The 27,264-nt window shown below is 42.5% G+C and overlaps 1 protein-coding gene across 1 annotated transcript in view; it reads right to left on the bottom strand.

Annotated features, from left to right (window-relative positions):
* FBLN5 (fibulin 5) overlaps window positions 1–27,264 on the bottom strand; it is a 276,797-nt gene that overhangs the window by 225,700 nt on the left and 23,833 nt on the right. The window contains exons 2-4 of the mRNA XM_085626515.1: window positions 4,971–5,025; window positions 3,104–3,155; window positions 2,095–2,343 (exon numbers count right to left, since the gene is read on the bottom strand). Coding sequence (XP_085482641.1) covers window positions 2,095–2,343; window positions 3,104–3,155; window positions 4,971–5,025 — 356 coding nt within the window. The remainder of the gene's footprint in view (window positions 1–2,094; window positions 2,344–3,103; window positions 3,156–4,970; window positions 5,026–27,264) is intronic.

Genomic DNA, 27,264 nt, shown 5'->3' with positions numbered 1-27,264 from the left:
CAACAAAAACAACAAAATCTTTATTCGACCAATGTGTTGGTCATAAAAGCACATAGAAATGAATCACAGTTAATAAAGATAATACAATAATTCATCAAATACAATCAATATGATTTTTTAGAAAATCTAAAATCAGAACAAAAAGTATATTACATTGCATAGATTTTCCTAAGCTTCAGAGCTAAAATTATGTAGCTAAGTACAGCGTTGCAAATTTCTGGGTAGCTAAAGATTGAATGTATCCCAGACCAGCTTCTATTGTCAAACCTCGGCCACTTAGAAGCGGAAAAGATCACCGACTCTGAAACTAGCTAGTCATTTGTGTCTAAGAGCAAACATTGATATTCTGAACAAGCAGCTGTGACTTAGATCCACCTCCCGGCCCACACCCGCGTCTGATTAGCTCCAGGCTGTACTCAAGGCACACATATTCTAAATGGCAGTGATGAATGGACAGAAACAGTAGACGCGTCAGGATGTTAGTGCTCTGTATACGTGTACTGGATTAATCAATAGATACTGACAAATCACGCACAGTGATTCAATGGCACAGTTGAATCAAAATACTAAATAAAAAAAGGGACATTGCAAGGCACATGATGCATCTTGTGGTATGTTTTCAAATGTACTAGTATATAAGTACTTTGGTCGGATTACTCACTTGTTCAGTGACAGATAAATAAAAATACAGTTTTCCAAATCAAACAAACATACATATAAAAACACACATTTTAGAAATATATTAAAAAACCTCTAGGTACAATGTCCATTTATAAACGCAATTCGAACCCAAGCCTTTGCACTTTCTCTGCCTATTTTTCTAAAGCTAAACTTTCTTCATAATTATTGGCAGAAAGAAACGGGTATTTTTGCCTTAGTTACTGATCCACATTTAATCTTTTTCTTGAATATTGCTCAAACCCTTTTCCCTAGAGACACTGTAACTAATGCAAAAAATATCGACATAGACACCATATGCTCAGGTGCACCAAATAAACATTTACAAATCATCGATAGCTAATTTCCGCATGTTCATCTATAACATATCACTCCTAATGGAACTACATTAGTTCTAAGAGGAGAAATGTTTATGACTTGTGTTTATGGGATATAATTTATGACTTTAGCATCAAATGATACATTAAAGACCAATACACAAGAAAACAGGTGCAGATGTACTACTTTTGGGAATTCTCAAACATTCCTAGAAAGCTGCGATAGGTATTGGTTTACAGGTATAATTCTGGGAATATCACATGACATCGAAATACAGCCTGGTGTGCAAACACACATTTTTTAGTGTTTCTTTTTTCCACAAAGGATTTTTTTTCCCATAAGGAAAGATCTTCCCATCGCCCTCAAGTTTGGAATCAACAATTTCCCTTCTCACTGTGGAAGTAAAACTCTAACCATTTACGGGGTGGGAAATGGACAGATCGGACGTTGTGGATGCCCATAAACTCACAAATATTTGAGATAGTTCGCTGTTCGCAAATTTCCAGGGCAAACCACATCTTAATCTGCCTACTCACCACTGCTTGTGTGTGGTTTACTACTCTGTAAAATGGCTTTGTGATTCGGACACACAGTATTTCTGCCAGGCACTCGGTGAAGCATCACTGTTATTGTCACCCACTCTCCACTGAAGTGCAGAACTGGGTTTTGCCAGATATACTGCCCAGGATACATGGAGCCACGAGGACTGCTGCTTTGGAAAATGTTGTGTTTTTTCAAATTGGTTTATGGGGCAGCCTGAGCATATTTTCAAAAGCGCCTGCTTAACTTAAAATGCCAACATTTCTCTGTAGGCAGTCAGCTTCAGACCTCCGTGAGATCCCACATAGCACACTGAGGCTGCCATGGTGGCAGGCTGGCATCCTATTAAAATCTATAGATACACAGTACAAGATCACTGCACTCGAAGAGGTTTAATCAGTACAATCTCCTACTAAAATGCAAACCCCCAGACTTCATAGAAATTATTTGAAAACAATTTAGTGGACATCTTTCTCAGACAATTTCTCAGATGTCAGATTCACTTTCAGATGCATTCGATTTATGCTGGCCCACTGGCCAAAGTTACATATGACTTACCAACACACTGGTTGCTTTCGTCCATTGTGTACCCAAAACGGCAGATTGGAGGTCTGGAGGCAGAAGGGAAGTTGGGTGCAGGTACAGGCGCAGGAGGAGGTGGATAGGCATTGGGGCGCTCGTAAGGACTTGCATAAGGGTCGCGGTACACAGTACTTCTTCGGGGAATGCACAGGTATCCTCCGTTCTGATTTACACACATCATATCTCCTCTGCAGGCTTCAGCGATGGTGCGGCATTCATCAACATCTTAAGAATTAAATAAATCGTGAAAGAGCAGGATCAGCAATGGGATGACGTCCAAATCCTACACAATTGTCCCATTAGCATGCAAAGGTGCACAGTACATACACACTTCAGGACACAGGAGATCAATATCTGGAACAATTCATATACTCTGGACGAAACATCATGCATGTTCTATTTTCTAAGTTCCTGTCTGTACATTCTGAAATGTGCGTACAATGAACTTATATACGAATTTGGTATCATGCACATAAAATGATTTAGAATTGTATTTAGTCTACTGCATATACACTACATACAAGTACTTTAGGTTTCTACTTTTTGTCACACAGAATCTAGACATATGCCTTGCATCTGACGTAATGCACATAAGATGGATCTAGGCCATTATTTGTCACCAGGAGTATAGAAAGGATATAGCTGGTATCCGAGCAAACCTTACAGACGAGCTTGTATATAGTATCATGCTTGTGACCACTGCAATGGGAGATATCATGTGTCACACACATATAAGAACTTTGGAGGGAATGTGTCTGTTGGGATGAGAATTAACTTGATGGAAGGCCAATATAAAGTATTGTGCACTTGGATTAAGGGCTCAGATTGGTGTTTTAATTCCAAACTGGTCTTAGGGCTCTATCTGGCATCATGCTCTAGAATTGGAGAATGTGGTTACAATGCTTTACACCCATGGAGGACATAAATAAATTAAATAGTTGCTCTTTTAATTAACTATCGGCTACGATCTATTGCCATTTCTTACCTAAGCACTGTCCGGATATGCGGTCCATCTCAAATCCATTGCTGCATTGTTGCTGAAACAAAACAGAACAGAATTGTTCATTGAAATGTAATATTTGAATTCTTGAGAGCGACAAAGGGAATACGAATAGTGACCATTTATATAGTGCATACAGCAAATTGAATTCACTATTGGATGCTGATTACAATGCCAGTAGTTGGCAGCCAATGGTATAAGACTCTGAAGTCCCTCCATACCATAAACCTGGGAGAAGGTGTTAAAAGCAGGAGGGCGTGTGTCTGGTAGCAGATCTACTACCAAGCAAATCCTGAGCACCACAGATATTCCTGAATAAATATCTGGGGCCCGATTCACAGAACAAACTTAAGACAAAATCCTAAACTTACTACTTTTGGTATTCACAGAAGATAGGATTTTGTCTTAAGTTTGTCTTAAGACAAACTTAAGACAGACTTAAGACAGTCTTAAGACAGACTTAAGACAGTCTTAAGACAGACTTAAGACAAACTTAAGACAGACTTAAGACAGACTTAAGACTGACTTAAGTTAGGATTTTGTCTTAAGTTTGTCTTAAGTCTGTCTTAAGTCTGTCTTAAGTCTGTCTTAAGTTTGTCTTAAGTCTGTCTTAAGACTGTCTTAAGTCTGTCTTAAGACTGTCTTAAGTCTGTCTTAAGACAAACTTAAGACAAAATCCTAACTTCTGTGAATACCAAAAGTAGTAAGTTTAGGATTTTGTCTTAAGTTAGTTCTGTGAATCGGCCCCCTGGTTTTTGGTAAGTGACAGGAAAGGGAATATCTTTATTTGCACTTTCTTACAAAAGCCAGTTTTATCCAGGAATTTCATAAGTGTATTGATTTATTATGAAATTTCGTGTAGAGCAAATTCATTTCACTGCTACATCTGAGTGCATGATTGTTAAGATAAATGGCAAATAGTAATGCCATTTCGTTTGTTTTAGGGTGCATCCTCCAATTGAATGGTGTCCTCTCAGCTGAGGTTTACTGGATCCATTTGGTGTGTATCATTGAACCTGCCTCAGGAACATTTATCTGGTGGTTTGTGAATGGAGGCTGAAACATGCTACTTCCAATCAGAAAAATGTGTCAAACTTACAAAGGATTTTAAGTGATCACTTGATGTATGCCTCAAAGCAGAGGCCAGTAGTGGTAGTTTCCACTCTGTCTTCTCTACACCAAATGTTTTCGTGAATACAGAGGTTATTCAAGTCATCCACTAATTTTCAATAGAGCGGCTGGGATCTCAGGTTTGGATCCGGGTCATTCCAAAGATGATGCCAGGAGCCTTGAGGGTTTTGCAACCATTTTTCAGTATCAGAGTATGATGGCACAAAAACACCTTCTCATTGGATCATCAGGTTTGAGGGGGAAAGTAGGGAGAAGACAACAATTGAAAGCAAAGGCAGGAAGGAATACATCTGAATCTAAAAATACACAAGTATAGTAGTAATGTTTTTTGAGAGTCAGACACAACTTCTGTACATTGGTTATATTACCCATAAATGCTGCCATCTGTGCAATATTAGTCTGATAGCTCTGGATGGTAGATTGAGCCTGCATGCTCTTGAGAAACATGTGGCATCCCTGCCTTATCGTTCCAAGGCCCTAAAACGTGGTGATCTCACAACCCATTTCAGATCTTTGGAATGGTTGAAATTAAGGTTGTGTAGCTTCCGGACTTTGGCGGTTCAGCATTGTAACCACTTTTTCTGACTGAAACCATTTTTGGTGGCTTAGATACATTGAGAATGAATTCCATGGTCTTTCAATAGAATGCAATTATATTGTAATTTACACATATGTCAAAAAGTCACCTCATGAATAAACAATCTGGGTTTTGCATGCTTACTTGTGCACTCCCTTGGTGTCTGAAGCCGATGGCAAGCAGGAAGAGGGCCAGTATCCTGTAAGAGGAAGAGAAAAGTACATGAAGAAGTTGGATCTTTTCATTGACAGCCGGTATTCTAGGAGGCTATTATTGACTTGTGACATAATGTGTCACTGTATTTCTGTCTTTTTGTCTATGAGGTTTTATGTTAGTGCAGGGAACTCTAATCTCGTTCTCGCGCGGCATAGTTTGCATTGTATTAATAAAGGCAGGCTTGGACTGACCATTTGAGCCACATGAAAAATTCATGGTGGGGTTGGGGAAGTGGGACACATTCAGAACAGCATGAAATGAGGCATTCTTAGTCCATACAGCCCTGAAACCTGCCCCTGACAGCCATCACAATTTCAGAACACGCTTCACACAAACCCACAACAAACATACCCTGACACTACACTAAGCATACTGTAACACACCACAGACCATACATCCCTTTCTATGCAGCTCAGCACACAAAATCACAAATATTTAGGTTTAAATTTCAAATAAGAATATTGTGAAAGTATCAATCGTTAAGTATAAATGTACTATACTTAACTCCATATATATGTGTGTGTGTGTGTGTGTGTGTGTGTGTGCGTGTATATATATATATATATATATATATATATAATATTACCTACTGGCGGTCGCCAGTAGGTAGTTATAGTTAGGACCACGTTTCCATAGGAAATCCGCAACATTCTATTTTGAATAACTTTGGCGCCGGTCGACGAATCCTCGCGAATTTTTCAAAATAGGTGGGGCGCTACGCTCCGCTCCTACCCTGAAAGTCTCGGGGGGATTCGTCAAGCGGGGGCTGAGATAAAAGGGGGGTCCCAAAACGCATTTTTCCCATGCATTTTTCCATAGGACCTTTAGACAGGGCTACAGCCCGAACGGCTGAACAGAATTTAATGAAATTTGGCAGAGAGGTAGTCCCCAGGTCAAGGAAGTGCCTTTTGTAGGTTTGGTGTAAATCTGTTCAGTAGAATCTGAGAAAATAGCCTTTAAATCAATATATATATCTGTGGCAGCTTACGGTGCGCTTACCGTGCGCTTACCGTGCGCGTACGGTGGCGTGCGCGATTCTGATTGGCTGTTAGATCTTAGTAAACATTCGAATCGGTCGAAACCAGGAAGCGGCGGCCGCCATTTTCTCTCTCGCACTCTGAGGGGGGAGCTGATAAACAAATGTCAAAAACATATAAAGGGGCTGTTTAGACAGCGCCCATGCACATAACCATGTTAGTTGAGTCTTCAAAGATCCCCCAAGGCAAAAAACGGTAATTTTTTATTTTTCGAAAATTTCGCCGATTACGCTTACCGTACGCTTACCGTACGCGTACGGTAAAAAAATAGAAAAAAAAAAAAATCCACACTCTCTCCACCCCGTGTGCAAATGGTGGTCGAAGACCACCATTTGTGCATGGCATATATAACTCCAGCATTTCCCCAAAAAATTTCAACAGATTACCTATCACAAGGAAGCGCATAATATGTCCTCCATGTGCGCACGGTGCGCGAAGTGGGCGCGCACGCCACGAATGGCGTAAAGTAACTTAGCATTTAAAAAACCGTACAAATTCACTGAAAAAACCATAGGTTTCACACACGTTATAGTTAGGAATTAGCATTTAAAAAACCTTGCAAATTCACTGAAAAAACCATAGGTTTCACACATGTTATAGTTAGCTGGAAATTTTACTGATAAAAAACCAATGAAATTCCCCCGTTATAGTTACTGTAGGCAACTATAACTCACGCGACCGTAATCCTGTGCTGATGACATATGTGTCTTTATGAAAAAAAAATATTTGTAATATATGTATGAGAGAGAGAGAGAGAGAGAGAGAGAGAGAGCCTGGTATGATGGTTTCAAATAATGTTGATCTCTTTAAAGCTTCCCATTGTAATATAGTTCAAAAAAACATTGTTAACTTTCCACACTTTGTTCCGTCCAGAATTATGTATTCCTTATTCATTTGAGGGCATAGGCAAAGTTCACTGAATACCAACAAAAATGAGAAATTGCTTTCTAAAGTCTGAAAGGTTATAGCTCAAATACTTTTTTTAATCTGTTTTCTGCAGCATATGTAGTTGCGCCCTTCCACTTGGGATTCGTTGTGTGGCAGAGGTTTGCCTGTGGATGCAGGCAATGACAGTGGGACTGGTGATCTCAGTTGCTTGCAGGATACATTTGAAGAAGAAAAGTTTAAGTAGTGGTCTTCTCTGCAATCATCTAGATAATAAGTCTTGTGCACACTGTATGGAAAGGAGATGCGTTATAGTGGTCTGTTTCGGAAATTGGGGACCTGGGCCCTATTGCTGGCTTTAACACTTTACTAAAGATTTTGTGAATCAGGACAAATTACTTAACCTACCTCTCCACAAAACCTAAATATGTGCAATTGTAATACAATTTTTAAATAGGTTTATAACAAATGTTTGAAAAAGCTCTATTTGATGTAATGTGCCTTGTTGCTCAAAAGGTGCTGTTTCCTCCATATTTAAAGCTGTTCGAAATTAAGTTGTTGCTATCATACTAGGAATTAGGAATGCTTCACACTTCATAAAGGTGAGAAAAGCTGCCTGACACGGCTCAAGGTAGAGTTGAACATTTTGGTAGTTATTTTTCACAGCCAGATGTCGTGTCTAAGATGAGTGGGATGTCTGTCTGCAGGGATTTTTGACTGCTACCATTATAGGCTGCACTTAGCTCAGAGTAGCAGCGAGGAAGTTCCAGACAGTTGATTGTTATCCATTAGTCACCCAGCAGAAGTCCCACCTCTTAGGGAGGTTGTCAGATACCGGATTACTAATTTGAGGGAGTAAGTGCCCCCAACTGATTTAATGAACACAATCTGGTCAGATTAAAGCACAGTTTTGAGAAAATCTATGCTAAGATCCAAGTGGATATGGCACTAACAGTGGGCAGTCCCCGGGGAAGTGTGTGTTAAACTCGAGCAGTATAAACAATTTTAAAGTAAAGAACACAACCCAATAAATCCTAAACTAATTTAGAAAATTAGAGAAAACTTTAATAGAAAAAGAAACCAAGATCATCAAAATGGGATAAGAGTAACCATAGAGGTGATTTTAAATGTTTAGATGCAAAAAGGACCTAGAAAAAGCAAAGTTTCATTGGAAAACAGTAGTTTGCTGTTGTCCAGGACCTGGACACAATTTCAGGCTGACTGTGATGGAGCAGAGGTCAGATTCACCAAATTAAGTATCTTTGAAATGAAAGATTCAACGCCGTGGCTAGAACGGGCCTCTCGATGTCAGATACCTAGTTGCCAAGCTCCCACTGAAGCTGCTCATTTTAGTGTTCAGAGTGGACAAAGCTGGATTTTGTGGTCGCGGAGGGTGTTTCCCCGGAGGCTCAGATTTTTTGCCTCATCCTGATCCAAGACTTTACCTTTGGGCTTTGTCACTTTTTTGGAAGCCAATATCCTCCAGCAAGACAAGGCATAAAGCTGTAAACAGACAGGGCTCCAGAAAACCAGATACTGTTACCACGAGGTCCTGTTGAACCTGATTTCAGCATGGAAAAAGCTCCAAGCGTCACATACTTGGTCTTCTTGCCCACCGGTAATGCAGCTTCCCAGGGCAAGTCTCAGCACATTGTTGCAGTCCTCCAGAGCTCCCCAGCGCAGGCTTCAAGGCACTAGGTCTCTTTTTAGCTTGGTCTCCTGCTTGATCCATTCTTCTGTAATCAACTGGGTCATCATGTCCCTGAAGCAGGCCAAAAAATGGACTCTTGGGGAGCAGTTCCAGTCTCGCTGTGCCAGCAGCAGTCAGGAGTCCTTGCACCTTGAATGAGTTCTCTTCCTCTAGCGGGAGTGTCACGGTTGGTGGGATTTCAATCCGCTCACAACTAATTTATTTTAGTGCTCTTTTTATTTTTAGTTATATTTTTTCGCTGGGAAAGCAACCAAGGCGCTAATATAGTCTTTTCTTTTTCTGTCTTTCCCCTTTTTTTAGGCTTTCAGCTTCTTCAGTCTTTAGCGACCCGGTCATATCACACCCTCAAACAAAGAGAAGATAGGCCAGGGGTAAGTCATTTTACCTTTCAACATATGTGAACAGAAAGGGTCCGTTCCCAGAGAGGCTTGCACCCGTGGTTTAAGCAAACAGTATAAAGTGTCATGCAGATGAGATAGAAAACTTTAGGTAATGCAGAAAGGACTTGGTTAACTTCACAAAGTCCTTTGGTTGGAAAACCCAAAATAAGGTACCCTCTCGATGCAGGGTTATAACGTATTTAGAAAGTATGTGCTCATTTGTAGTCTTACGAGTATGCCAAGAAAAGAAAAAAAGAAATAAGAAAAAAGAACTCAAGGAGAGATAGAAGAAAATTAACTATGTCCTTCTTCCCTTTGGCTTTCCCCAGATCCGACCCCGTACCTGACTAAGCCACGTTTCTCCAGAAACGGGGCGGGACTGTGAGTCCAACCAGGGGCTCTGCCATAGCCTTCCGCTTCAATCTGATTGTAGGGACGCCAGTGCTAAAGTGCTCTTGGCGTCCTCTCTGATTTCGCCATCTGGGCTGAGGACTCCGAAGGTGTCGGCCTCAGAACTGCAAATCCTCTGGCAGCTCCTCATCTCCTCCAGTCTCGGGAAAGAAACCAGGTGGGTTCTGGGTCCACGAGGGTTCCCTGGTAGTGGCACGTCCAATCTTCTGGTTCGCCGGCTGCCTTTTTTTCTCTATCCTCCCCTTCTCCTTCCGTATCTTCCATTTTAAAGGGTCCGCTTCGTGTTGTAATTGGTTCTTGGTTTTCCACGTGATCGGGTCTGGAGGGCTTGCTATTCCTCACATGACCCTGCCCGAAAGCCTCCTGTGGAGCAGAGCCAGAGCTAAGTGTTGGCTGCCGTGAAGAAGATTGTTCAGGTAAGGGAGAAGTATGAATGACATGCTAAGGGATATCTTCCTCCTCTAAATTCTGTGCCTGGTTTCCACAGGGAGTCAGGATTGTTTTTCTTCAAGCATGGCCTTCTATAGGTAGAGTCTTACTAGATCCAGGAACATACTGGGGATGGGTGGTGGTTCTGGTGCCAGATTAATATGTGCTCTATCCAGTGATTGCAGAAATTCAACCACTCAATCCTAACATTATTCTCACAGTTCTCCCACCTCTTTTTGCAGCACTTTCTCTTTGCCTTACTTCAAAACTAACCAGGAGTCCTAATTTCAAAATGGCAGAACTATTTCACCATTGGACTGTTTGCATTCAGTTCCGTACCTACTCCCCTATTTAGATGAACTCTCTTCCCCACGCCTGACAGTGTCCAGACTGGTTTCCTCCCCCACTGTGACTGGAGCTGGCTTTCTAGGAGGATCCAGGGAATGATTAGGAGAAGCCATCTCTTGCATCTCCAGTCCAAAAGAGGTAGTGCTAAGTCTGTCTTTGGTTCTGCCAGCTGTTCCTGCCCACTCCAAGAAAGCTAATCTCTGCTAAGCGATCAGCAGTTAATACTACCCTGTCCTTCCTGGGCTCAGAGGCAGGCCACTGTCTTCCGAGCTAGGATCCTGAGATGGTGAGTGAGATATGAGGTGGTATTGAACACGGAGGCTAGATTCATTATGTATTCAGTAGCTTGTAATAAATTATATTTCTAATTTAGTAATTTGTCAAGGATCCAATAACTCACTCAAGAAACTGATCCATCATAAACCCCAATCTGGTACATCAACAGCTCCAGTGTTGGCAGATGACAAACACCAGTGGTACCAAAATATATAATGCAGCACCCTGGCATGTGATGTCCACACATTTGCTGTGTCATTCGCTAGCATTGAGATAGGGAAAGACATAGTATCTTCTGGCACAGTACTTAGAAAAGATGTTTGTTATCTATGATCATTATGTTTTCTCTAGGTGTAGCACAGATGCTATATCTCCGTTATGTCAACTGTTCCAGCGCTGCTTATGATTAACGTACGGCATAAACTCCCCAAAACACCCGCTAAGCCATCTGTGTATTATATAGTTTGTGTTATTATGACCAGGCTGGATCAAAAATCCATCTGAAATTTGCGATTTCATAAATGTCACTTTTATTTTATGAAACACCTAGTAAGAGTCATTCCCTCTTTAAATTCTCTTAATTTGGGGAAACAGGGGAGTAGATGCATCCATTTTTGTATGACCACACAGTTTGTTTAGCTAGGAAACTAAAGATTAGATTTCATATTTCATATGTCCAAGTGCATTTTCAAATGCCCAAATATTTGTACATTTTATATTAAGTATTTCCAGCAGTCCTGTATTTCAAGCAGGAAAAATAATGCATATGAAAGCATCAATCTTGCAGACCAAACAATATGGAGAAAACAGAGATGAGAAAGAAAAAAGAGGAAAGGGATGGTGTAAATGGAATACATCAAATCCATGAGGGTAATACAGACTATCGTGCTTTAAATACGTTGTCATGTGACTAGTCTTGCTGTTCCTTTTGGAGGATCTCTCATTCAGGTCACTAAGAAAGAAAAAAACAGGCACTGGTAAAGTCAAGTGCTGTGGTATTGGCCGCCAGACTTTTGGTTTTGAAATCACAGAAAGATGTCAAGGGAGGTTTATTTTAAATATTCGCGACAAACCTGAGACCACTAATTCTGAGGTTTTTGAGCATTTATTCTGCTTAGTTTTGATAATTCAAAAAGACATTCATAAATCAATTGGACATATCTTTTAAAAGGAAACACCACATTAGTAAATCACACAATTGCAAGATATTTGTATGCGTAATTTAGAACCATTTCTTTTGTGAGACAATACATACAACAGATACATAATACCAAACGTTATTTGTGACAAAAATATATACAACAAACCAATGAAGACAAGACAAACAGCGATAAATTATGTGTGCCAGCCTGAAATTAAACCAGTCCTGCATTTTCACTGAAAACACAAGGCGGACAATTGCTCATTCAAAGACACATGTCTACTGTCCTGCCTGTGGGAGGGTGGGGATGCATATCCTACTTGAGGGTGTTGACAACCTAGAACAAGGGGGAAATAATTTCTATTCAGTCCCCTCGTGGCACACCTTGTTCTACCGTCCCCCACACTCAAACAGCCAACGCGTTTCGAATCCGCAACAATTCCGGGATTATCTTCAGGACTCGGACTTGGTTTGGTTTGGGCTCTCAATTGTGCTGCAGACAGATGTCCATTATCTGTTCTTCAATTCATAGTGTTAATCGAGGCTTACATTTTCTGGGCGTGTGTAAACTCTTGATAATGATTTAAAAAAGGGCCAGGATCTTGAGACTCGTGAAATGTAGTTAGAGCTCCTGGGCGCATCGCCGTGAATTTCTTCTGCAATAATCCTGACTGTTTCCTTTCATTTCAGCCATGCGAAGGCAGTTAGAAAATCATCTGGCTCCTCTCATTCAAACCGGCAGACATGTGTCTTTGAATGAGCAAAAACGATAAGTCTGCTGCCCCTATGTCCAGGCCCACTCTGGGAAGTTTTTAACAAAAGGCGGAAGGCTGCCATTTATTTATTGAATCCACAGATCCTCCTACGGCGCTGATTGAAAAAATTGCCTTCCGCATGCATCCGCACCCCCCTCAACTAGGCCTGGGTAGGTAGGGTATCTCTATCCTGTCCCCTGCCCCCCATATTTTTTATTTTTACTTTTATCTAGGACAGGGAACTGAATCACCGACTCTTAAGATGGCTGATGCCACATCTTTCTTAATGTGGTGGCAGCCCATCCGATCTCATCTAGTAATCTGTTGGCTCCACAGACCCTCTGCTGCTCAATATATACATTCATTTTAAACCTTAATTTCTCAAAAACTACTGAATGAATTTACAAATCACTAAAAGCACACTTTCTGGAGAAAGATCTAGCTTTCTCCCAAATCTGGTGTAATTCCGTTCAGGCGTTTTGAATGTAGCTGTGTCAAATTTTCCTCGGGTAACCTTTTTCTCAGACCCATTATTACAGATCACCAGAAAAGGTTCCAGGAAGCAGCTGAGGTGGATGACACTTACTTTGGAAAGTTTCATGAAGATTTGTCAAAGGGTGCAAAAGGTATTTGGAAACCAAAAATGCAATTTCCTATGAAAACGTGGTACTAACTATACTTATTCAGTCCAACACTGGGAAATATATGCATAGTAATGTGCTAATCCTATGCTTAAAAACTCTGCTACTAAAACAGACATTTGAAGTGAGCAGATTCAGCGTGTCAGTGGACAAAGCGGTACGTTTCTGATGAGCTCTAACTAGAGAAAAACACGTGTCCGGAGTTGCTTATATTCATTCCAGATTGGCTTGAATGGTGTATTACCAATCCAAAGGTGCAATACTGTACCTGGAGTGGTAAAAGGATGTTGTCATTTTTCAGCTCGTAGTGGATGTCATTGTGCTAATCCTATGCTTAAAGACTTTGCTGTAAAACTGGAAAAAGGCTTTGTGACTTTCTAGCTCGGGGTAGATAGCACTGTGATAATCCTATGACTAACAAGCATTTGCAATGCAATAGGTCTCGCATTTATGCGAGTTTAAGCTATTGGCACTGCAAATTACAATGCCTTTTATTTAGGTTTTAAAAACGAAAACAAAAATAAAAGGTATTGGTATTTGCAATGTCAATAGCTGAAACTCCTGTAAATGCGAGACCTATTGCATTGCAAATGCTTGTTGTTACTGGGGGCCGGTTTAGCAGCAGCTTCAAAATCGGCCCCCTGTAACAAAAGCACAGCAACAGTGTTTCAAACTTCCTGATTGGACTTCTTCGGAGAATTTCATAGAACCTTGTTTGAACTGAATTAGGTCAAACTTGAATCACCCACATTTTGTGGTGATTTACATTTTGTCAAACTTTCAAATGTTTTTGTGCCTAGGGTTTTTTATTTGACCCGGCCGTTCTTAGACCGGTTGCAACACAACGCATGCATTTTATTACATGGACTGATGGAATGGAATGTAATACAATGCAATCTATTTTGCAAAACATTACTATATATTAAAACCGAAATTGGCTCGACCTATAACTGACTAGATTTGAGCTAATCTTTCAAATCTCAAGAGATTCAATATGGCATGCAAATAGATGGCAAATTCATTCACCATAGAAAAAATACTGAGAAAGTGATTTGTTGGGCACATCTAAGGGCACGGTTAATAGACAGCCGGTAATTCTGTTTTCAGGTGGTAAGGAGTTCCAATTTTCCTGGTATTTTGGGATACACAGCCAGTTGCAAAAGGCAGGGAAATGGTGTGGAAATTACATTTACCACTTTTTATTCACCATTCCAGCAGCGAAAACTGAATTTCCTGGTAAACGCATGGTAATACCATTGGATATCAGTAAGAATGTGTGAGCCATTACCATGCATTATGTTTGCAATCAGGTCCTAAGACCAACATGATTGAGGCATAACTTTCTTCACACTCCTTGAGTCAAGGCTCATGAAAAAGACTAGCCAGGTCTTATGTTAATCAGGCTGTAAGTGGACAGGAAGTGCTTGAGAGACGTATTCACTGTCAAGTGCGGTGTCCAATTAAAAGCTGATTTTTCCCATGTTATTACAGCCCCCGGTCAAACACCTGAATATGTTGGTACATAGAATGGATGAGCATAGAACACAGTACCAGTTTCACAGGGTTTATGCTGTTGGACTGGAAGACCACCTTTTTAGGTGAACAGGTTAACGTTGCCTCCTACTCAGATAAGGGGGGACCAGAGAAGGCTGGGTTAAGGAATGCAAGAATCTGGAGGCGCAGCTGCCTAACACAAGACCTTTCCTGCCTTGCACTGGCGTCTGGTTCGTGCTTCGTGTATGTTCCAAACTTACTAGGTATTAAAGTACACATACGGGCCCTTGTTTGTGAGAGCATTGAGGCTACTGAGCGGCCTTTAATTAAGGCACTAATGTCTCAATCATGGCTTATCTCGCTACTGGCCACGTGAGTGTCCCAAAATGCGGTGTCGTTCAGCTGCTCGTCTGCGCTCACTGCAAGCACTTTTCAGTTTCCATTCTCTGATGTAGGAGCAAGATGAAGCCAACAGTTAAGAGCCATTTTTTAGGTCTCGCTGATTGAGTGCGCATGCGCTGCTTGGAGAGACTTTAGTAGGTGAGTTTTGAAAGTGCTGCTGAAGGCTGGCGGTTTGCGCGTGCACGCTCGCGTGAACGCAAGCTTGTCGCCAGCCAGCAGCACTTTGAAAACTCACCTACTAAAGTCTCTCCGAGCAGCGCATGCGCGCTGACTCAGCGAGACCTAAAAACTCTGCAAGACAAACAGACATTTTGAGGTGTGCTAATTCTGAGTGCAGGTGATGTTGTAGAGTGCTCCATATAAAGGAACTGCTCCCTGCCTAAACTTGGGAACTACCCAGAGTTCCCTGCTTTCTTTTTGGTATATATATATATATATATATATATATATATATCCCAATGTATCCAAACGCCAAAACAAAGGATACGGACAAACTCCTCGGCAAATTGTTCAGCAGATGCTTTATTTAAAAGCATACAGAGTGACTGTCTACGCGTTTCAACTGCTCACAGCAGCCTTAATCACAGTGAGCACCATTTTTTTAAATGCATATATAGTAGTGAATACATGTGGTAAACAAAGACAAAGAGTTCAATAGACATAGAAAACATATTTGGTTAGAAGTGTACACATATACAGGCATAACATTACTGTTAAAGGCTTTTTGTATTTCTCTGGGGGGGTGGTTGTGGTTTTTAGTAGTCTCCATAGCAATATATTAACAAAATTTAGAAACAGAAATCAAAATTGATGAAACATAAAATTATATTGTCCTAATTAAAAAGAGTTGCCTATACATTATGCCTTCCAGAAGTAATTTTCTGAATAATTTTCAAGCACAGTGCTGCCAGTTGAGTAAATAATTTAGTGTGTAAACCAAAGTTGGTTTAAATTCAGCAATAATACACAAGAGAGGCCTGAGACTACCCACAAACCCTCTAATCTCAAATAAAGTGCATTTATTCGAAAAAATGTTCATCGGCAAGTGCCTAATGCATGCCATGTTGTGTACCTTACATCACCTAAAATAAAGTGCACTTGTGTCAAATTAATACAAATAAACATATATATATATATATATACACGTCCAGCTTGGGGTAGGAAGACCCATCAGAGTTTAAATCATAATGAAATATTCAAAAGATTTCGCAGATAGGGGACATTCCACATCTTCCTATAGTATCATGTATACACATGAAAATAATCATTAGAAGATAACAAGGTAAGAAAATAAGAATTATTAAGAATGGAAAATTCATAATTGAACATAGCCCCCAAAACGACAATTGTAGATTAGGAATCCTACATTCCGAAAGTTACCCTTTGTACATATCTATTCATAGATAATAACTCCACATACTGAAAGAAAACATGTATCAACTGCTCATGTTTGACTCTCAGAGAAGACAGGTGTGCAGTTCTTAGTCCATATTAAGAACCATAGGTTCCCTACTATCTAGTTCTAAAATGAACCAAGTTTCAAGTTTCCGCAATTCCTTCCTTCTGTTTCCTCCTCTTTTCTTTTTAGGTATTTGTGCCACACAGCTGTACCTCAAGGCTGTGGGATCACCATGATGGACTTTTTCAGGATGGCGGTCATTAGGGTAACTGCGGTCCTTGTGTATGATGGCACAAATATGCTGTAATATTCTTTTGTGTGCAGGCAATGTGGTGCTACCCACATAGATTTTCTTGAAGGGACACAAAAGAATATACACAACATGATCAGATTAGCATGATTTGCATGTCAGATTGCCTTTTATTTTGATGACTTTATTAAACATATATATAAAAAATTACAATGTGGCATGTTTTTAAATTATAAAATATATTTTATTTAAATATATTGAATTATTTTTAATTACATTAATATTAATTCAGTCAAAAATATAATTCATGTTTTTTTTAAATTTAATTCATTCTAAATTAATTTTCTATTACCATTCACTGGACTCTAAATAAAACGTTCTGCTCCTAAACACCACGCATCTCTGAACCCTAAAAACACATTACTACCACTAAATAGTAATCATCCCTGAACCCTAAAAACTTCTTACTAACCAGGGTCGGACTGGAGATCCAAAAGCAGCCCTGGCACAAATGTCCAAACCAGCATCACTCACATCCTCTTTGCCCCATTTCTCTCTAACCATCCATCCATTCTCTCTCTCTCTCCTCCCTTTAAAATTGCTTGCTCTCTCCATCCTGTCTCCCTTTTTAGGTCTCGGCTGGAGAAATCAGCGCGCATGCGCTGCTCTCGGCATCCGAGAGCTTCTTGGAATCAATTCAGATTCCAAAGCTCTTTTTTATTGGCCAGCGTCATCTTTAATGCAAAACGCTGGCTTTTGATTGCAAAGGAGGCTTTTTAGTCTCTCCTTGTTGCCGCCTTGTCTCCTTTTGGCCACGCCCACCGGGATTTGATCTTTTACCGGCGGCGTGACACTCTCTACCTCATTAAGTGGTACGCACTTTGTTATTCAGTTTCGGCTTGCCCGCGGCACACTCTGACCACACCAAAGCAAATTCAGCCTTCGTCTTTCAGAGACTCGGAACAAGGAGCCAATTTGATTAAACGTGCAAGGCTTCTTTGCTGAGCAGTCAGAGCACTAACCTCTTTTAGCAAGCGCTATATAAAAGCGTTGGTGTTATTACATGTCCGATATTTTCATTGAGGTGTTCGGGCAATTTAACATTTATATCACTGCCGGCGTCACATCAGTGAACTTGCGGCCCCCACTCCCTCTCGGTATTCCCCTACGTACACTGCTTATGTCTATTAATCGCCTGGGGTGGGGGCAAGAGTGTGGGTGAGTCGCAAGAGTGTGGGTGAGTCGGCTCTCGGACATTGGCAGTGAGAGCCGACTCGTAGGAGCTTGCTTTGCTTTGGGGGCATTATCTTAGCTCGGGGCCGCAGTGGTGATCTCAGGGCATTGCCAATGCATGTTGTTTTTTTTTACTGCTTTTGAGAGCCGCGTCTGGGTGCTCAGCTTAACCTGCTGTGACACCAGGCATCCGAAGCGCGCACAACACTCTCTACAGCAATAGCTAATGGTGCGCAATAAGGGCGGTTAGACGTCGTTTTGTGACATTGGACGTCTTCAGTCCCTTCCTCCTGTTAGCACAGGAGCCGGGGTTCCACCTCCGTGGGGCGCTACAACCGCTGCCTTACCCCGGTAACCACAGCCTCGGGCTGGCAAAGCCTGTGCGGTTCTTCCATGGCCGGGAACTTCTGGAAGAGTTCAAACTAGTGAGTGCAGCATCGGGGCGGGGCGTTATTGTGTGTGTGTGTGTGTATATACTTGTGGGTGTTATGCTCCTTTCAGTAAGGTGCGGCTTGTATGTTCTGTTTAGGGAGTGGGTCTCATCTCCTTGGGGTAGGGTGAGTCGATGTTTGTGCTCGTTAAGTTAGGGGACTTTTGTACTGCTTGGGGTGAGGTTAAATAATGCTTTAAAAATGTGTTGTGCTTCTTTGGGATTATATGCTTTGTTTTAGGCTAGAAGGTGGAAGTGCTCCCAAGTGCTCCTTCGAAGCAGCGTCTGGTCTTGTGTGGGGGTTATATTAAGCTCTATGAGCAGTGGGGATTTTGGTTCTTTTTTGGGGGGTTGGAGGGGGGCTGCTATGGATTCCTCAGTAGGTACTTCATATTTCATTGGTGCGTGTTGAGTGGGTTCTGCATATGCCCGTTATTGAGTCCTTTTTCTTTTGGGGCGGAAATTTCAGAGCTTGGTAGGGTAACAAATGCTGCGTTATAATTAACGAAAGCTTAGTGGTGTTTGGAGAACTGAGTTATCTTGTGTGGGATTTAATGTATGTTCTCTTAGACGTGGTGGTTCTAGGGAGTGGAAGTGGGAAGTCTTTTGTGTTTTACTTTTTTTGGGAGGGCGTTATCATGAGGGTGGAGGGGTTGTGAGTGACCGTTTTGGTTGTGAGTGACCGTTTTGGCCAGATTATTATTTAGGAGATAATTTCTGAGTTATGCGTAAAATTCCATATGGTGTATTACCACGTGCGATAAATACTGTATGCTCGCAGTTTCCCCCCTCCCAGATTTCTTCAGGTAACCATAAAGGCAAACACAGATTCCACATTGTTTCAGTTTCCCTGACAAAATCTGAGTATGGAGATGTATAGATCACATTCAGTATTCAACCCGCCCTCGCCCTCCCCCCCGGGTAATGGTATGTACTGTGTGTGATAAATAACACTGTTTATTTGAAGCAAAATGTGCCGCTTGTCTGCTCTTCCGTAAAACTGAGTTATTTTACTTTTTAAGTGATTCATGGTCGGCAGAATCACAGTAAAGCAGTATTTCTGTGAATTGACCAAAATACAGTAAACGGACGTGTTTTGTAATTTCAGAACACAATTCAGTATAAACTGCATGTCATACATACATTATGTAATTTAAGCGTCGTTAACCTATACATCTACATTTAAGAATTCACTCAGCTGCCAAGGGGCCCCATGTCATGACTCCCTAAGTAATTACTGGCTTTATAGACCTAGTATTCTGGGATTTGAACATTTGCTTTTTTGTGTAGCAAATATTTTGTTGAGTTTTATAGAAAACCACAGTACACAAACAAATGGCAATAAAGAGTTTTTAATCTACCTAGGTACATGTCTCATTCTCTTCCAGGTGATGGTCGGAAAATATGGTACAATGCCTCTAGAATCATTCGTAATAAGCATTGTCCAAACAACTCTTGATTATGTTAATACAGGTTCAGTACAGAAATACATAAGCAAAATGAAGATTCTATTTCACATAAAGATAAGGTGCCAATGCCCTTCCTACTGGAATGACAAAGGATAAGTAATACGCCAATAAGAACAAGGTAACAAAGCCATTCTTATAACTTTCAATTTGCTCCCCTGAATCTGGGGCGTAGGTCTCAATTATTGAATATGTTGTGGTGATTACCATCATCTGGGAATGTCATTGTGCTACAAATACATGTAAGCGAAGCTACGTTGCAGTAATGTGCGATAAATGTATTGCATTGCCAAATACTTAAAAGGCCCCAAAGGCGAGACCGATTGCATTGCAAATGCTTGTTGTCTCTTGAAGCCCCCTGTGCCACCTGCAATTAATCTTAGGGAGCTGGGGAAGTGACAGAAGCCCTGTGCTTTAAAAAACAGCCTCCACTGGCCCCAGCTGATCATGGAATAAAAAGCCAGTCCGGCCCTGTTACAACTCCTATACACTACCCATCGTAGACCATAACAAACACCTTACAACCCTTAAATTGACCCTTCCCAGGACCTTAAAAATTGTTACAACCTCTAAACACTATACATCCCGAAATCCCCCCAAAAAACGAACTATCCCTAAAGACTACTCGCACCTGAATCCCGAAAAACAAAACCTTACTAAACGCTGTCCATCCCCGAGTCCTATATTGATAAAAACAAATGACTTTAAACAATCAAAAAATAACTTACTTACCAAATAAAATCATGTGATGCAAAGTATTGAAAAACCTACCTACAGTGCAAAAGACTCCGATGTGCTTACCTGTGATGTAATAATCCACAAAGTAAAAACTGCGAAGTAATGGCCTCATACCTCACTCTTGCTTTCATAAATGCAAGGCATTCTTCGTGTGGCTGTATCGTCAGATAGTCCTGCATCCTGTTTCCTGGGTAAAAGATGCTGGGCAAGGGAATGCTGGATAATATGGCTTCCACACTGGCCAATATGGCATCGCCTCTGACCTTACTTGTTTCTTGAAGGGAGCTAACAGATCCTCTGCATGGCCCAGTTGTGGCATCCAACCTCTGCAAACAGCTGCTGCTGGGGCATTGGGTCTTCCTCTCTTCCCTGGCCTCCGAGATGACGTTAAAGCTTGTACAGGCTGCTCCTGTGGCCTTGCACGAGGAAGGGACTCAGAAGACCCTAGTTGCAGTTGGTTGATATCCAAAGTCTCATTCAAGTGCTACTGTTCTGGGTGACCAGGGCAGCTCGAAAATTATTTTTCAGCTTGTCCTTTCACTGCTGCCTAGGTTCCTCACTGCCAGGTACAGCCCCTACATTTGTCCTTATGTGTATTGATGTTGATATGGCTGATTTATGCAACAGCTATATCCATGGCAGAACCTCAGGCAGAATGTGAAGCAACTCATTAAATATTTGACTTGAAGCAGACATGAGGGCATGTCTGCGTCGTGCAGCCAGACTGAATAAATCGGGGTTAGCATCAGTCTTTCCTTTGTAAAAAAATAAATAAAAAATAAACAGGTGCAGGGGGCAGTGCTGCTCTGATGAGCCCACGGCCAGTGCTGCCTAGACTTTATTCCACCTCCTGCCTCTTTCTTGCACCGCCTCGCACTTTCCTGTCTCTTTATCTCAGCCTTAGGGCCTCTTTTTCATCCTTTATTTCTCTCTTCATCAATTCTTTCCTATATTCATCGTTCCCTTCTTGCTCTATGTTCTCTAGGTCAAATGATGAAAAATAAGTGCATGGTACCCAAAAACAGGTGCCTGTTCTCACCTGCACAAATTGAGCCCTGGTTGGCAAGTAGAGGCCACCACAACACTTCTGCAACCCCACAGTGCCTGTTCCTTCAAACCATCTGAATTGTACATTTCTATACACCAGACTTCTCCAACGAGTAGCTCATGAGTTACTGATAGATCTTCGGCTACTGATAATTAGCTATCCTGTTTGCAGCCCAACATAATAAATTTGAAGCTTTTGCTTGGTTGAATTAATGTATGTATACCAAAAAAGTACTATTTGATACAAAAATGTGTGCATTTCCAGAAATTATGAGGTAATGTTTGGAGAGACTTACTGTAATATTAACTTGGTGCAGGGGTATTGCAGCAATGGCTGTTATGTATTGCCCCTGAGGCATTTTGCAGTGACAAACCTTTTTTTACATTACTGCTGCCTGATGCACTGAGGTGATCACTGCTGGTAGCCTTGCATGTGGTGGCCACTAATGTAACCTTGTCTGATGTGGTCAGTATTAAAACTCTAATAATATTAGTAGCTCAGGAGGATTTTCATCATACATAAGTACTTCTTACTACAGAAAAGGTTGGAATACCTAGTATTCACACTTTAGGAAGGTTTAGGAAGCCCATCAGCTTTGTCAGTGCTTGCTAAATATGGAGAATATTTCTGCCCATTGACAACTAACCCTATGACGTCATTTATTCCTTTCAGGAATATTGTTGCCTACATTTCTATTCATTCTTTAAAGACATCCACAGGAACTCTATTGGGTCATGGGCTGCGGCGCTGTTGAAGAATTGTGGTGCTTTTACATAGAAACTGAGATCTACAATAGATTGGACCAGCTCTACGTCTGTTACATTTGCTTCCGGCTTTCTCCTCTTAAGGTTCACTTGGTCGGCACCATAGAGGTAGGCAAACTGCTCTTCACATTCACTAGCCAAAATATCAGCCTTAGTCCCACGTAGCCCATACTTGTTGACTCGCTAACAACTTCTATAGAGTAGGAGATATGGCCTAAAGGCTAGAGAGCGTCCTAGCTTGGAAAAAAAGTGAATACTAAATGAACGGCAGGGGGAGCTAATTTATTATTTACTGCTCCTTGAAGGCACACCCCATAATGCCATGCGAGGCTATTTATATGTTTTTTCTTTGTTTGGTGATGTCCCTAGAAGGGGCAGGGCCACCACCATTTTTTTAACACTGTGAGAGACTGCAGGGAGTACAGCAGCCCTCCAGAAACATTTTAAAAAAACAGTGTCTCCTGGGTCATTAAATCATTGACTCCAAAAGAACTTACCATATTTTCAAAGAACTTCTGAGCTGGAGCTCTATGATCCAACCCACCACGGACAGCCAACCCTCCGCTCTGCACAGCTGAAGACCATTTATGGCATCAGGTTGGCCGCAGGGCCCAGCCACAGCTCCTCAAAGTCAAGCAACCCCATGCAGCGCACGGCCCTTGTGACCCCAGCCAGATCCTCAGCTGGCAACCATAATGGGTACCGGTGGGAGCCAGCATTTGTTTTCTTAAATGGGTGCTCCCGGTGCCCATCCACGGCACCCACAGCTCATCTTGTTTTGGGGGGCCACAGGGTCGGCCACCGGGTCCTGTTGGGCTAACCTGACAGGAGATGGCCCTTTTTCAAAAGATTTCTGGTGGGTGCTCCAGTGCCCACATGGGCCACTGAAACTGCTGACTCTATGCGGGGCGCTGGGGTAGATTTAAGCCCCCAGCCGGCTCCACAGTCAGCACCATTGTGGGTGCTGGCAGGAGCTGGCACATTTACCTTGTTCCCGTCCAGGTGGGAGCAGCATTTTTTTCTAAGGACATCACCATACTATGAAAAAAATAATTAAATAGTCTTGCGGGGCATTATGGGGCATTCCATCAACAAGCAGTGAATAATAAATGTTCAGTTCCTGCCACTCATTTATTATTCACTTTTTTCTGTAAATATTGTTGTGAGTGTCCCGGTGCCCACCCAGGACACTCACATTATAAATTTGGCTTGGGGCTGCAGGGGGAGCCCCAGGGCCCCTGCAGCCCCAGTTGGCACCCATAATGGGTACCAGTGGGAGCTGGCATTTTTTTTCTAAATGGGTGCCCCAGAGTCCACCAAGGCACCCTCAGCTCAACTTATTTGGGGAGCTGTGAGGGGAGTCCCTATGCCCCCGTGGCCCAGCCGGGTCCCCCGGTCGGAAACAGCTTTTTAAAGAAAAATTCTAGTGAGTGCCCCGCTGCCTGCTTAGGGCACCGACACTGCTGGCTCCATTGGGGGCTGCTGGAATATCCTTAAGGCCCTTGTGTCCCCCCCCAGCCAGCTCCACAAAGTCAAGCAACCCCATGCAGCGCACGGCCTTTGCGACCCCAGCCAGATCCTCAGCTGGCAACCATAGTGGGTACCGGTGGGAGGCAGCATTTGTTTTCTTAAATGGGTGACCCCGGTGCCCACCCAGGGCACCCACAGCTCATCTTTTTTTGGGGGGCCACAGGGTCAGCCATCGGGCCCTGTCGGGCTAACCTGACAGGAGATGGCCCTTTTTCACAAGATTTCTGGTGGGTGCTCCAGTGCCCACATGGGCCACTGACACTGCCGACTCTATGCGGGGCGCTGGGGTAGATTTAAGCCCCCAGCCGGCTCCGCAGTCAGCACCATTGTGGGTGCTGGCAGGAGCTGGCACATTTCCCTTGTTCCCGTCCGGGTGGGAGCAGCATGTTTTTCTAAGGACATCACCATGCTATGAAAACAAAATTAAATAGTCTTGCAGGGCATTATGGGGCATTCCATTAACACGCAGTGAATAACAAATGGGCAGTTCCTGCCACTCATTTATTATTCACTTTTTTCTGTAAATATTGTTGAGTGTCCCGGTGCCCACCCAGGACTGCAGCCCCAGTTGGCACCCATAATGGGTACCAGTGGGAGCTGGCATTTTTTTTCTAAATGGGTGCCCCGGAGTCCACCAAGGCACCCTCAGCTCAACTTATTTGGGGAGCTGTGAGGGGAGCCCCTATGCCCCCGTGGCCCAGCCGGGTCCCCCGGTGGGAAACAGCTTTTAAAAAAAAATTCTAATGAGTGCCCCGGTGCCTGCCTAGGGCACCGACACTGCTGGCTTCATTGGGGGCTGCTGAAATAGCCTTAAGGCCCTTGTGGCCCCAGCCAGCTCCACAGTCACCACAATACAGGGTTCCGGCAGGAGCCAATGCCTTTCCTTTGCTCCCGCCCAGGCGGGAGCAGCATTGTTTACTGCTTCCGCCAGGTGGGAGGAAAGTTGAGTTCCCTATACGGAAGAGTGCAGGCACGGTATCTGAGTGTGCACCCTGGGACACTGTACTGTATTTGACTTCTGGTGATGGTGTCCCCATGGCTGATATCAGCAAGGGGAGGGAGACGCACGCCTCCCTCCATTTTTAAAATACATTTGGCCCCAAGGATGGGGCCTCCGGTGCCTGAGAAGGCTTGGGAAGGGAGGCATGCATGCCTCCCTCTCCTTCAACAATTATGCTGGGGCCCCCGAGCTGTAATTGGGGCATGGGGGTCATACCCCCCTCCCCTTTCAACATTAAGTCAGGTCCTGGGGGATGAGGTCCACGGGTCGAAATCGGCTCGGAACGGTGGCCTTGCACCCCCTTCTCCTTTCATATATATGCAGGGCTCCAGGGGATGTGGTCCACAGGGATATAATCGGCTCTTGAAGGCCTCATGCCCCCCTCCCTTTCAATTCTATGCCGGTCCCCAGGGCCATAAATGACCCCTGGAAGGGGGGGCCACAAACCCCCTCCCCTTTGTTAATGATGTCGTGCCATGGGGTGGGGTCCCTAGGTCAGTAATTACCTCGGGGAAGGAGGTCACGTGCATGTCCCCTCTCCAATATATATTTTGTTTAACTGCGGGCCCTGGCCAGCCCAGTGGTCATTTTACTTTTAAGAAAATGAATGGCAGCTGCCATTTTGGTTTGTTTTTTACACAATCCCACTGGAGTACCTCAGGATCACGTAAAAAAAACCTTTTTTTAGTATGTATGCCCCAGGGACGGTCCCTTTGTGACCTGCCCACAAGGGCTAGCGGGGCAGGGTATCCTACCCTGCCAACTTATATTGTTTTTTTGTTTGCACAATTTCAGGACAGGGGACTAAGTCCCCGAATTCCTGTAATGACTGCAGCAACATTATTGTTCATGTTGTGGCCAGCCAATCAGTGTGCTCACTCCCATTGGACATTCACTCCCACAAGAGCAAGATGGCCCAAGAAAAAAAGAATGCCCCTTCAGCTAATCAGAAGACTCACTTTTTTAAAGTTGTGATTGAGGGACACTTATGAGAGTCCCTCGAGCCCAACCATCCAGATATACAAATATTTTTTAACCTTAATTTCTCAAAAATTACTGAATGAATTTACACCAAACCACAAAAAGCAAATTTTTTGGACCAAGATCTAGCTTCCTGCCAAATTTGGTGTCATTCCTTTCAGCAGTTTTTGCAGTATCACATTCCCAAAAAGTCTATGGAAAATGCATGGCTATTTTGTGTTTTGGGATCCCCTTTTTCTCAGGCTCCCGCTTGACGGATCACCCCGATACTTTCCAGGAATGGGCTAACCAAAAAAGAGCACATTTTGGGACATTTTTGTGAAGATTCATCAAACGGCTTCAAAGTTATTAGCAAACCAAAAAAAGCATTTCCTATGGAAAACCAGACCGAGCTTATAATGGGACACAGTCTTTGCAACGCGATTTTTACATCGCAGTGCCTTTACCATGCATTTGTTACACCTGCATTTGTTTAGCACATAGAGGCCTTTACCACGCATTTAAGTTAAGTACGGGGTTGGGGGTCTACCACCAAAAAGATAAATAAATATATATATTACCTACTGGCGGTCGCCAGTAGGTAATTATAGTTAGGACCTATTATCCATAGGAAATCCGCAACATTCTATTTAGAATAACATTGGCGCCGGTGGATGAATCTTTGTGAAATTTTCAAAACTCGTGGCCCGCTCCGGTCCGCTCCTATCCTGAAAGTCTCGGGGTGATTCGTCAAGCGGGGGCCAAGAAAAAAGGGGGGTCCCAAAACATGTTTTCCCCATGCAATTTTCCATAGGGACCTTTAGTCGCAGCTACAGCCCGAACTGCTGAACGGAATTACACCAAATTTGGCAGAAAGGTAGACCTTGGTTCAGAGTCGTGCCTTTTGCTTAAATGGTGTAAATCCGTTCAGTAGTTCCTGAGAAAATCAAAAGTAAAATCACATATATCTGGGCGGAGCCTAACCACACATCTCATCGTGAGATCTGATTGGCTGTCAGCACTTCATCCAAGAAGTGTTGGCGACCATCTTGGGACCAATATACATGATAGCACCTCATTAAAAAGCATTGCAGTTAATAGAAGGTTTTAAGACTTTAGTTACATTATAAATCATTTGTTGATGGTACCATACTCATTTTAGGAATTGTGGTATGTTCTAAGGTGATATTACAATGTGAAAAAGCCTTCTGCTGGGATATCATGAATTATGTTTGAGAGAAAACTATTTTCTCATGCTTTTCCCACAGAGATTTGGAAGGTGTAGTTAGAATGTGGTGGATATGCTTTCAATTATCTGCACATCAATAATGTCACCTTATTGTAAAAGTAAATGATTCAAAAGCATCAAACCAAATATTAGGTGCAACATTGGTGTCTAATACTCATCCACCTAGAGTATTAATTCCTAAACTCACAATGTGTGATATAGGTCACAATTGAGAAAATGACACCAGAGCACAGCATATGTATGTT

Source organism: Triturus cristatus, chromosome 9, assembly GCF_964204655.1.
Source record: "Triturus cristatus chromosome 9, aTriCri1.1, whole genome shotgun sequence".
In the NCBI taxonomy this organism is placed as follows: domain Eukaryota; kingdom Metazoa; phylum Chordata; class Amphibia; order Caudata; family Salamandridae; genus Triturus; species Triturus cristatus.
This window is presented reverse-complemented; position numbering and strand designations above follow the sequence as displayed.